General features: G+C 33.0%; 3 protein-coding genes across 3 annotated transcripts; 2 read left to right on the top strand and 1 right to left on the bottom strand.

Moving 5' to 3' along the window:
* The first annotated feature begins 89 nt into the window (after positions 1-89).
* LOC116337783 (mitochondrial carrier homolog 2) lies at positions 90-2,128 on the top strand. The gene is made up of 7 exons (XM_031762657.1): positions 90-365; positions 462-546; positions 624-906; positions 985-1,116; positions 1,190-1,444; positions 1,526-1,636; positions 1,724-2,128. The coding sequence occupies exons 1-7, from the start codon at positions 246-248 to the stop codon at positions 1,788-1,790; spliced, it is 1,053 nt and encodes a 350-aa protein (XP_031618517.1). The 5' UTR covers positions 90-245; the 3' UTR covers positions 1,791-2,128.
* A 5-nt stretch (positions 2,129-2,133) lies between these two features.
* On the bottom strand, positions 2,134-3,397 carry LOC116337786 (phosphatidylinositol-glycan biosynthesis class F protein). The gene is made up of 2 exons (XM_031762666.1): positions 3,221-3,397; positions 2,134-3,133 (listed from the first exon to the last, which is right to left on the bottom strand). The coding sequence occupies exon 2, from the start codon at positions 3,120-3,122 to the stop codon at positions 2,370-2,372; it is 753 nt and encodes a 250-aa protein (XP_031618526.1). The 5' UTR covers positions 3,123-3,133; positions 3,221-3,397; the 3' UTR covers positions 2,134-2,369.
* Positions 3,398-5,101: 1,704 nt separating this feature from the next.
* LOC116337782 (opsin, ultraviolet-sensitive) lies at positions 5,102-11,645 on the top strand. Its single transcript, XM_031762656.1, has 5 exons — positions 5,102-5,284; positions 6,808-6,927; positions 7,844-8,029; positions 9,940-10,070; positions 10,217-11,645. The coding sequence occupies exons 2-5, from the start codon at positions 6,848-6,850 to the stop codon at positions 10,978-10,980; spliced, it is 1,161 nt and encodes a 386-aa protein (XP_031618516.1). The 5' UTR covers positions 5,102-5,284; positions 6,808-6,847; the 3' UTR covers positions 10,981-11,645.
* Positions 11,646-12,859: the final 1,214 nt, after the last annotated feature.

A 12,859-nucleotide genomic window follows, 5' to 3' on the forward strand; every position in this document is an offset into this window, starting at 1 on the left:
CGTATTTTGATGCGATTGGAATCTGTCAATGGTTTCGTATAGCGTACTCTTTTTCACTCTTATACGAATACCATCGGTGATATCATTGTCAAAGCATACAGTGTAGTGCGATTCGTAATACATTCTCTGAATTCGTATTTTCCATGCGACACGAACATAAAAATCAATCCGACGCGTACACGATAGTAAGAAAAATTAAGTTGAATTTTGAGTGATTTTGATTGAAAAACGCAAAAACATTCAAGATGATGAACGATATAGAAAAAGAGCAAGAAACCGAAGCAAATCGTTGGATTAAGTTTGGTATGCGAATGGGTATCAGCGCTGGATTGCATCCTTTTGAGTATGCAAAAGTTTTGATACAGGTACATTTTATAGCAAAATGCAAAAACAACAAAAAAAAATAAAGCGGACATGTCCGTTTAGCGTGGCCTTGATTGAAATTCATTTGACCATTTCAGATTGGCTATGAACCCATTGCACCACGGCCTGGAAAAACATTCTTTGGAAGACCGACACTTATTTTACCAAACATTTTTGAATACGGTAAATTTTTGAAATTCAAACATTTCAGCAAATTAATGATTTTGTTAAAAGAGCATATGCGTTTTTTTTGGTTATAGTAAGACATATTAAATCGGTTGATGGTATGTTTGGATGCTATCGAGGTTTGTCGCCGAAATTGTTGGGAACACTTGTTAGTGTATTTGCTACGGCAAGAATTGAAAGAAAATTAGGTTTATGTGAAAATGAAAATGAAAACGATGAAAATACCGAAATGCCCGACGAGTATAAGAGAAATTTCTTTAAAACGGACCAAACAAAAAGTGAACCTCCAAAAAAAGAAGGAAAAGAGTCTGCAGAAGATAGCGGTTTGTTTGTAGAAGAAACTGAAGACGAAGAAATGTAAAATAATGATTTTTCTTACCCGAAATCACTAATTTTTTTTTCGTTCACTCAATTTATTCGCTAATTATCTTACAGGTTTCGCTTGTTCATAAAGGCACTTAAACGTGACCTTATTGTGCATACAATAGGTATAACCATATCGCATCCATTTCAAGTTATATCGATTCGAATGATGGCACAATTTATTGGACGTGAAAAGATTTACAGGTAATAAAAAAAATGATATAGTACCGAATTCATTTGAATAATTATAACATTTTAATAATTATAACATTTTCAGTTCGATTTGGGGATCTGTGAAGGAAATATTTTCACAAGAGGGTGTCTTTGGTTTCTTCTCCGGATTAAAACCGAAACTAATTTCCGAACTGTCATGCATTGCATTGACCAGCACAACGTGCTACCTGGTCCACAAATACTATATTAGAGATTCAGATAATCGTAGCTACTTCAATGGATTCATTCAATTTATTTATGCCAGTTTCTTGTATCCATTTCAAGTCGCTGCCACCTGCATGGTTGTCACTGGTTCACGGTAATTTTATTTTTATTTTTGTTACACTATTTGGTTCAATTGATTTTTAAAAACCAATTTCATTTTTTCGTGTGTACATAGACTACAAGCTGGAAGTGAACCTCATATGCCACTATACAAGAACTGGTCACATTGCTACGATCATTTGAGATCCATAAATCAACATAAACGTGGTAGTTCCTTGTTTTGGAGGTAAACAAAAACAAAATAATCAACATCAATATTATGCGTTAATCTATTTATTAAACGCTATTTTATTTCGAATATCATTTATGGCAGATATTATTATCCACAACCCCGCACTGAATCAGTTGTTCCGTATCCAAAGTTGGCGGCCAACTACTAAACACAAGATGGATTGATAGAGCACAGGAACTAGAGATACGAAAGAGGGAAGAGAGACAGAAAAAAAAGAAAAGAAAATTCCGCAGAGCATTACATTATTCTGAATCTGGCACTTAGCTCAGCGTAGCCACATTTTGGTTGTTTGAAACAACAGAATTTAATTTAAAGAATTTAAAATTTAAGAAAAACAATACTAATACTATTTAGAAGACAAACGGATAATCATAGCAAGCATTTGTTGGTAGTGTTCAAAGAATTTTGAGAATCACGTTTCCAAAGAAATAATCTATTTTTATTAAAGTGAAAAAAAAAAATTACAAATGTTAACTATAAAATGGACAAAATGCGTGTTTTCTTACATTCTTTTTTTATTTATGTATTTCTTAGTGTTCGTTCTACAATTGATCGCCACGCGGAAAATAGATTTTTGGCAGATAATTAACTTACAGTACATAAATACATATGTTCATTACAGAAGAGAGAAAAAAAAGAAATACTAATAATAGTTGAATAAATAATAATAATAACAATTGGAAACTGTAAACGTTCTATAATGACACGTGCTATAGCAAAATGGTAATTATATGGCTTTCTTTTCATTTGAAATAATCGACATATCAATCATTCGATCGCTAATTTGTATAATCGATGAAAGGAACGTGTGAATGTTTGCGAATGAAAATCCAAGTACGGCTCCAACGATATTCGGTATTGGATATGCTTGCCATGGTCGATCCCAATCTAATGGTGCAACCACCGAACCAGCCCATGCTCCAACCAATGTACCGAATGCATTATATTGCAACAGCTCCAATTGCCAAATGTCAAACGTTGAATTCAATTCAAATGAATCGTAAAATAAATACTGTATGGTTTTCGATGGTCCCAAAAACAGGCCAATCGGTAAAATTGTAAGCGATGTTAGTAGAATGGATAGTGCAAGTGTTTCTTCATAATTTTGATAATACGGTGCTCCCATTAATATACATGTAACGATAAATACGACGACAAATGTCATCAACAGTGCACACAATTTACAATAATTTTTTATATGTGCCACCGTGGACAGATTTTTAGCTGCTGTTAATCGTGTGCTGGATATTGAGTACTCTTTGATGCTGACATCCAATCCAAATGAATATTTACTGATGCCCCAACGTAATAGTTCGCCAGCAGCCAATATTAATGTAATCGGTGAATACAATTTTCCCGTACTAATGAATTGCTCATCCTCGAAGAAGCATATTGTGCAAAACATTACGATGAAATGTGATAAAACGACATGTAAAAATGGAAATTTGATGGGAATTATTTGCTTATTTCGTCCAACCATCTTGACCAGCACTATGGAATAAGAAAATGTTTTGATGAGCCCAAACAACAAAATACTCAAATGAAATAAAATGAAAAACGATTTCGATTTTTACGTACCAATTGTGTGAATATGACTATTAACTACTATTAACAACTATTGGAACATCAAGTGGACTGTCTATTATTATCGCTTAGCACATGATTTGAGGTTGAATTTAATACATTTGCGACAATAAATACAGTAATTTTCTCATGAAATTTATGTGCTATGGATGCACCAACAAATTCTACAGATAAAATAAAAACTATACAAATAGTGACAAGAACGCATTGTCAAAATAAAAAAAATGTGTTGCTTTATTGTATCGATAGATAACGCTACGGTCGTCATACGAAAATTCAAAATGCTCATCGAATACTGTTTTTTCTTAAATAATAACTTATTATTATGAACGAATGAAACTATGTTTTTATGGACTCAAATCATTCATTTTCTCAGGTGCACATTCATATAACCGCAAAAAAGAGTGCCCAGACGATACACCATCGCTGGAAGTATCATTACGAACAAAGTGATCAAAGAGTGTAAAGCAATTTGAGTTTAATTTGAATACTTTTCGTTACAATTTCGCGCATCATCTTCAGCCATTACAATTAATTCAATTAAATAATGTGCATTGTTGAATACGCATATGTATATATCGATTTGAAAATTCGGACAATAAAGAAACAACTTGGATGTCCGATTCAATGTACAAAGCACAAAGTAAAAGCGGATGGAATAAATTTAAAGTATCTCAAATGGCTTTGTGGAAAGTCAAATGAAAGATTCGGGTTGTTTTTTCTTTAAAACATTATATTCGAATGTACACTTTGAACCTTTAATCTAACCATGCTGATAATTTGGCCGTAAGGCTTCTTTGTCCATTTACTTCTCTTTCATTTCTTTTTTTAAGAAACATATAAACCATGCATGGTTCGTATTGGTGAATGTTATATTGAACGTAGAAGAATAGATTAACAGCGTCAATTGTAATATCAAACAAATTTGTCTATATATCATATTACATGTACAGTGTACGGCTATTCTTCGCTTCTCGTCTCGTTTTTTTTTATTTTCATTTCAAATTCCTTTTGCCGACGAAACGAAGAACAATTTCTGTACAAAGTGAGAATAATGCCGAAAACCGATTTTCCCTCCATTTAATTCCAACTGTCCACTAACTGCAAACAACTTGAGAGATCCACATCATGGATGACTGATGTTAAACACATCCGCGTGTATTAATCTCGTGCACATATTTCGAATACCACTGCTCGCTGAACACAAACAGCGAACCGATTAGGTTGAGTCGGGCACAACGTAGATACGATCTCAGCTCATTTATGAATCAACTTCGACGAACTTCGAACATGCTTTCGATTTAGTCTCGGTTGCGTTACATATATATTTGTGGACACGCACGCACATACGAATTTTTTTTTTTTGGATATATTTACTGTCTTCAACGACCCAATTGAGTTTCACATTTTTGTTCGTTGGCAAAACTGTTAAGTGGATCACGTTTCGGGAGTTCAAAGAAAATAAAACGGAAACTTAATTTTTAGAAGTAGAGAAAAAAAAAAAACAGAAAATATTTGGCAGAATAAGTGAATCAATATTAAAGTGAAATCAAATATCAAAGTGGAAACTCCACAAAACAATGGAAAATTATACGTTTTAACAAGAATTTGTTGAAGTCAAAAGTGAGAGATATAGTGATGATGAACGCGTGGTAAATTAATTGCCGGGAGCCATTGTGTCTGTAATAATGTTTGCGAATAAAGCCATTTGAAAATCGATTTTGAGCATTTTTTTATTCGACTTTATAAAAATCATTCGCTGTTCCGATAACACAATTAATGATTCGCTTATTTTTTTTTTTCGGTGATAATGAAGTTATTTGGTGAACATTGATTATGTGCATAGATAGCTTAATCAGTAGTGCAATTGTGAATCTTATCGTTGCCTTTTGTTATGACGAATGGACTTTTCAATGGAATAAATATTTTGGCAAAAATTTCGAGATGAAAGCGTAAACACATGGATAATGTGAATGTCATATGGTTTGCAAGACATGTTTACCTTTTCGATTTTCACGTTGTTTGGCAACGAATTTGTTCTCAGAAATTGTGTACTAAGTATGTTTCAAGTTGAATTTGTGCATTCAAGAGGAAAATTGCGAAACAGATAGAAAGAATAAAATCCACCAACAACAAAAATAACAAAAATAAAACCGTCGATTGGATGGCTATTTTACCCTTCAATAGAATACATATCTGTAATAGACTTTTACTGTTGCTTCATATATTTTCTGAGTGACATCGAACGCAATGGAATGAATTATTATGCTATCTAAGCTTGTATGCTGTATATTTTCGATTCATAACATGAAATAAAAGAGAAGAAAAACGTGTGTTAATGTATCCACAAAACGAATTCAGTATCTCTTGTTTTTTTTTCGTTGTCACATCAACGCTTTTATGCATACGCACATATTCGTGGGATTTTGTAATCATTTGCATTCAAAGTGGATAATCATATGATGATGGTGTATTTTTTTTCCCAACGAATTTGATTTGCGTGAATTTAACATTCTCTTATCCCTTCCCTGTTCCATATATATATTTTTTTTTGGCGACCAATTAATCCAGCACGACTGTTCATTTGTCGAATTTTTCTTTTATCTTATCATGTATTGGATTATATTTTATCGACTTTCAAACGAAATTTAACAATTTTTTCGGCATGCACATAGTTTCAATATTTCCCGCTTTTTTTAGCTTTGAATTTCAACAGCAAATAAATGTTGACTTCAAGAGCGTTCATGTACCATTTAAGAAACGACAACAACCGAGAATTCAAAATAAAACTGTCTATGCTCTTTGCACACTGAATGCAGAAGATATTGAAAAATTCCTATGAAATATATTAAAATAAATAGAAAAAAACGCAACAACAAAAAACTTTGCGTAATATATATAAAGAGAATCCAGAAATTTCATATAGGTTGTGGCTTAAGCGAAATATTTTGGTACATGGACTATGGCTAAAAGAAAGAAGACTTTTCTTTGAAGCACTCTCTCACCAATTACATCTCATATAAGTTTCTTAACGCCACCGAACTTTCGGTGGCGTGAAGGTCATAAAAACACTCAGAACTTAAATGTATAAACGAAAGTTTTACGTTGAAGCAAGTATTAACTCTAAATACACTGTGATTTCATATAATAAAGTTTGTCATGAATGTGACTACAGCACATTTGATAATAACGCCAACATTCGCTATCTTATCCAATTCATTCACTTTATACCGTATTAATAGCTAATAAACGACTCCATTCAAGGTAACCAGCGTTATTGTTATTCCAAATTCTTTTCTTCTCAAGCCATGCAACGAATTTTCGATGCCTACTTATCTGGTTACGAATTCAAATAGATTGCGGTATTCTCCTTTTGCTCGTCAAGAACGTAAAGAATAAGTTGCATTGATTGCTTTCCCTCCTGGCCAAATCCTTATAAATAGATTCTTATGGTGAAAACAAATTCATTGATATCACAAAAGCTTTTTGTGTAGCCGAAAATATTCAACCTTCTTTCTACTCCTTATATTTGTTGTGAGTTTTTTTTTTTGTTTATGGTTTTTATTCAATTTTTCTTATAGCGCGTAGTATGTATATGGACTCAATAACATATCAACACAGATGTACATGCTTACGGTAAACATCCCGAATGAGTACAATACTTCAATAATTGAAGAATGGACTAAGAACAATTCTTATAAGTAAGTATCACTTCCCTTTATTATCTCTACCATCGAGATACGCATTTCCACGATTTTTTTTAAAGAGCTAAGCTTTATTATTTAAGCACTCAACCACTCAGTAGAGGAAAATCACTTATTGGCTGAATAGCAATGTCCAGAAAATGAAACATACAAACATTTTTTTACACTCTTGCAGACGCATGAGATGTCTACTCGCATTCGCAATAGCAAGAATTCTTGGAAAATAAAAAATAACAACAAATAGATAAAATTCTTATCGGTTTGTTTCGATCTCTCTCCTCTCGTTTGTTGAATGAAAAAGAAAAATGAATGGGCTAGATTAAAAAACCCACTCCGAAATAAAAATCTATTAAAGTGGAACTTGTGTTGGCTGCGAACATCTACGAACACTCGTTCGTTCGTTCGTAGCGATTTTTTATTTCAAATATTAAGATTATAGAGATATTATTAAAATTTTAATTTTTCAAAATCTACGAACGAACGAACAAAATTGTTCGTAGGCAATAGGAACGAACGAACGAATGTTTGTAACCAACCGTAAGTGGAACACAGCATTTTCAACAACAAAAATGCAAAAGAAATACTGTGTTCCATTTTTATAAATTTCAGGAATTGTTCCTCTTAGGAGGAGGCGCTGAGAATCCCCCTCCTCAAATGAAGTCAAAAGTTTTTTTTTTCGTTAAGAATTTATCACGAAAATATCTTTTTTGATCAAAAACGTTCTTCTCCTCGCCGTTCTTCTTCTCCTCAGAGGAACAATTACTGATATATGTATTTTTTATTTGAGGTCAGGTTTTATTCTAACCCAATCAAATGAGCAAAAGCATTCAAGTAAATTCTAAATATAATAAAAAGACAATACAAATAACCACGGGCCAATGATTCCAAAAAAAAAATGATTTACATTTTTCAGCATTTACTTCAAACAGTCATCTTATCAAGGTTACCTGGACCCTTTGTTTCTCGAGTCAATAAATATACATTGGATGCGATTCGTTCCGCCGAAGCCATGGGAACATTACACACTGGCAATTATCTATTTGTGCATAATGGTGTTTGGAATATTCGGAAATGCCTTGGTTGGGTACATGTTCTTACGGTAAGTAGTTGGCCCTAACTAATTTTTCCAGCTTTTTAACCATTTAATTCCCAATTCCATAAAGGTACCATCTAAAAAGGTACAAAATATATATATCACATTCCATGTTACTCGCTGCCATGCATATAATAGACGTTTTGAGCTGTCGTTTTTGAAAACAAACGTATAATATCAATTAAGCACAGCTTTTTGATGTCGAAAGCACCATAATCTTTCTTTTATTGAAATATTCAAGATAATAAGTAACCACTGCCAGCATTACTGTCACATGCACTATCAACTATTTTTTTTTTTTTTTGGAAAATTGGGATGAAGAACATAAAGCAAATATTTGAGCTGGATAAACTGTTTTTGTTAGCGAATAGTTGAAAATCATAGCATATTCCATTTCGTGCAACACACAAGTGAAACCAATTCGAGATACCGCTCCGAAATCGGTGTGTATGAAAAATGTCATACCGGTTCACTGTTCACTCATTTTTGAAAATACTTTTTTCGTGAAATCATTATTGCTCAATGCTTGTTGAAAATGTATAATATATTTGTCCATATTTTTGAGCGCATTTCAGTCAAGGGCATGTTTAGCATTTAAAAAGAAAAACCATATTCGAATTGAATGCTATTTAAGTTATTCCGACTCGATTCGACTTACGAAAATTGGATAATTTATTAGTGTGTGTATTTTAGGTCGTTTCATTTGCTGTACCTTATGATAGCAAAACTTTTTACTAAATGTAAATCTATCTGTGAAATTATTCAGTTTGTCCAGGACTTTGATTCAATTGCAACGAATTTTCGCCAGCTGCTTTTTAGTTACTGAATATTATTTGTACCAATTCGTATTGTTTTTGTTGAAAACGTTAGTTAATTCAATATCTTGTGTTGATAATATTAATCGGTTTGATATATAAGACAATGTAGTCTGATATATAAGATGATGACAAGACGGGGGGCGGTAAATTAAAAAAGAAGAAGTCAGATAGGGGGTAATTCCATTAATTCTGATTCGTTTGGAATTTGATGGAAGTAAAGAAGCCAAACCTGCCCCTATTTCTCCAATTAAATTGTATTAAACATGAAATAATTGTTGAGTGCATTTCTACCAATACGTATACATTGTCGAAATATTTTAAAGTACATAGTTATTAGTTGGATGATATATTATGAGAAGATTATGCGGATTTCAAATGTGGTGCGTCATATTTCAAACGTCAACGCTCGTAAATTCATACAATGCATTAAAAATACATTTATAAAATCGATAATAATGGATAATGAGAGAACAAACATAAATTGCGCTTAGATCCAAGATTTCGAGAAATTTAATTTAAAATTATTCGATGTAACTGACATTGGTCGCGATAGATCAATGATAAACAAATGATGAACAAATCAATGAAAGGTTTTTTCCCGCTTCTTCAATTTACATTGTTTGGAAAAGTTTTTCCAAACAAATTAGTTTGATGGAATCGATGAATAGAAAGAAAGTAGTTTTTGTGGTAATACTATCACGGTAATAGCTGTTGTCCGATCAATGAATGGCCGTGGTTTTGAAGAATTCTATAGGTTTACATAAAAAAAAACGACGTAATTTGCATTTCCATCGTAAATGATCAGGTTTCCAAAATTGCACATCACTCATATTGATTGAGTAGTGAGCTGTAACGAATGCAACGGCATTCAACAAACTTTATCTTATTCAGCTATACGCTTTCACGCTTCCATGCTACACAAGCAGACAAAGTTTTGATTTTGAAAAGACTTAGAGAAGAAAAAAAAAATACGGGACAGACACTTGGCACCAGCCAGAAAAAAATTATTGCAATCGTACCAAAAAATTATAGCTAGCGTTAATATTAAATATGATAAATATATTTCATTCAACTTTTTTTTTTATATCCTCGAAATAGATGCCGAATTTTGCGAACTTCAGCTAATATTTTGGTAATAAATCTGGCAATATCGGATTTTCTAATGCTGGCCAAGACTCCAATATTTATTTACAATAGTCTGAAGTTTGGTCCCATTCTCGGTGATGTCGGTAAGTTCTATTTTTTTGCAATTTTGCCGTTACCGGCTTTAAAACGTGCGACACTATCTTGCATGCAAATCATAAATGTATGAATCAAGCATATAGAGTGGCATCCTTTAATTTTTTTTCGGTTTTATTTTTGTATTTTCTTGTAGCATGCCGTATGTATGGATTTCTTGGTGGTTTGACTGGTACCGTGTCAATAACAACATTGACAGCAATATCGCTCGATCGCTACTTTGTGATTATTTATCCGCTAAATCCCCGTATATTGGGCAGCAAAAAATTGCGTCCGATTATCATGTTGGCATTCGTGTGGTTATACAGTTTTGGATTTGCCATAATGCCAGCACTTGATATGGGTTTCAGCAAATATACGCCGGAAGGTTTTTTAACCAGTTGTAGCTTTGACTATTTAGACGATCGTGCATCAGCTCGAATATTTATGTTTTTATTTTTTGTCGGCGCCTGGTGCATTCCGCTCACAATAATTGTCTATTGCTATGCACAAATTATGAAAGTGGTCAAAGCAACCGGTAAAATTCAATCGAGCCGAAGTCAAAATCGTGTTGAACGTAAGCTTATGATTGTTGTGGTAAATGTGATTGTTTTGTGGTTTGTGGCATGGACACCATACTCAATTGTTGCGTTGCTTGGCATTTCCGGGAAAAATGAGTATCTTACACCGTGGGCCAGCATGTTACCAGCCGTTTTTTGTAAAGCATCCGCTTGTCTCAATCCATATTTATACTCAATGACCCATCCACAATTCAAAAAAGAGATTTTACGCTTTCTTCATGCGAAATTTGGTATTGGCCATGGACCACAACTGACATCAACAGCAAAAACGATGAGCGTACGTTTTGTTAGCAGCAAATTTACGCGACGAACATCAAATATGGGTATGAATACGTATTAATGTTCTCTAGAAATGCAAGTCAATGTAACTACGTCAAACTAAAAAATGAATCACAATTCAAAAGAAAAATTTCAATTTGAGCGGATATAATGCCATTTGAACGGGATATTATTGATTTTTGATGTAACGGCATTTGAATTAGACAGCAAATTAGAAAGCAATTTTCATGAATGTGCAATGTGATTACACCAAGAAATTTAATTCTAATTTCTTGAGAAAGGGTATTGAGAATTATCCACCATCACACATGTACAATTACTATGGAATACATTGTGTGTGCTCTTGTAGAAGCAACATTTTCAAGCATTTTAATTTAATCTATGCCGAAGACGCTTTTCAAGCTGCGTTCGTCTGTAATACAAATTGGAGTTAGTATTTGTATTCACAATAACAAAATCCCTTTAGTTATCATACCCAACAATCTATCATGCGAATAATCAAATAACATCGAATCTTCATTTTCATGGAAACAAAAAAAAAGTTCATCACTTTTTCTAAGCAACCATTACCATTACCTATATAAAAAAAAATCAAGCAACAAATCAGTTTTCAACATTCGATTAGGCCCCCTAAATATTAAGTTCAGAGAGATAATCTTTTGGAGATATATTTATTTAAGTTAATTTTGTTTGAAAAGAACAAGAAAGTAAGATAAGATTGCCCATATTTAGAATTTAATAACGGTGTTTGTGTTTATGTTTAAGAAAACAATCATTGAACCAAACAGACGATAAAATACAAATCAATTCTTACTCAAAACTGGTCAAACGATTGAAATATCAACATACTTCACATCGTCTGTGCTTAAATTTAGTGTTTAATTTAGATGTGATGTACAATGTGATAAATAATAAATAATAATCAAATGTAAAAAGAGTGAAATAAATAAACATCGAACAATATTATTTGATTGAATGCCCTAATAAGAAATTAATTGAATTGAAACGTAAAAACGGAGTTCGTGTCCATCGGACCCAGTGGGAGAGCATAATATAGTTTCATCATGGCTTATTCGTTAATTTTCATAATAAAATAACGATTTTTTATTGTTTTGACGGCTCTGCGGCAGTCGGGTCATCCCCAAAAAAAAACATGCAATAGCTCTGATGGACGCGATCTGCATTTTTGGGTGTTTTGTATGTTATTGCTTTCGGAAAATATACACACAGAGAAGTAATACAATGAAAACTAGATGACTTGTCGTATAAAATTTGGAACTAGTTGACACTCCGTATAAAATTGTATTTTTCCATCTAATTTCATACCAAACATCGTTTTTGTGTATTCTCTTTTATGCGGATCTTCTTCAAAGCATAAACGGAGAAGAACCGCACAAAAGAGAATACACAAAAACGATGTTTGGTATGAAATTAGATGGAAAAATACAATTTTATACGGAGTGTCAACTAGTTCCACATTTTATACGACAAGTCATCTAGTTTTCATTGTATTACTTCTCTGTGTGTAGCGTTTTATCAACATTTAATAAAAAAATTTGGTTTTTCCAACGGTGAAATTAGCCTAAGAATATTAACCGGTGGTAAGTTATTTTTTTGGATGTGTGCGTGTGTTGCACTTGCATAACGCGGTATCAAAGTAATTACAAGCTTAATGTGAGTGTCTGCAAACCTATGTTCATCTAGCGATACTGTTCAATAATCACTGTTTCAAGAGTTGTGCCGAACAGGCTTAATCCGGTGAGCTTCATTGCTTCATCGTTAATGTGTGTATACATCTTTTCACAAATATTCATGTATGTACTTGTAAACTTGTTTCCGCAATGACCAGCTTGTGCGCGAAACACATACACACATACGTGTAAATGTAGCCGCTGTTATCACATTTTCCGTAACGCTATTTTCCATTGGCTTGTCGCTTT

Source organism: Contarinia nasturtii, unplaced genomic scaffold, assembly GCF_009176525.2.
Source record: "Contarinia nasturtii isolate CC-2019 unplaced genomic scaffold, AAFC_CNas_1.1 Cnas_scaffold_285, whole genome shotgun sequence".
NCBI lineage: Eukaryota > Metazoa > Arthropoda > Insecta > Diptera > Cecidomyiidae > Contarinia > Contarinia nasturtii.

Excerpts from the sequence above, each read along its gene's own strand:
- LOC116337783 (XM_031762657.1), top strand. The coding sequence starts at position 246 with ATGATGAACGATATAGAAAAAGAGCAAGAAACCGAAGCAAATCGTTGG. Across the intron at positions 366-461 it reads ATGCAAAAGTTTTGATACAG|ATTGGCTATGAACCCATTGC; the intron begins GTACATTTTATA and ends TGACCATTTCAG. Across the intron at positions 907-984 it reads GAAACTGAAGACGAAGAAAT|GTTTCGCTTGTTCATAAAGG; the intron begins GTAAAATAATGA and ends ATTATCTTACAG.
- LOC116337782 (XM_031762656.1), top strand. The coding sequence starts at position 6,848 with ATGTACATGCTTACGGTAAACATCCCGAATGAGTACAATACTTCAATA. Across the intron at positions 6,928-7,843 it reads ACTAAGAACAATTCTTATAA|CATTTACTTCAAACAGTCAT; the intron begins GTAAGTATCACT and ends TACATTTTTCAG. Across the intron at positions 10,071-10,216 it reads TCCCATTCTCGGTGATGTCG|CATGCCGTATGTATGGATTT; the intron begins GTAAGTTCTATT and ends ATTTTCTTGTAG.
- LOC116337786 (XM_031762666.1), bottom strand. The coding sequence starts at position 3,122 with ATGGTTGGACGAAATAAGCAAATAATTCCCATCAAATTTCCATTTTTA.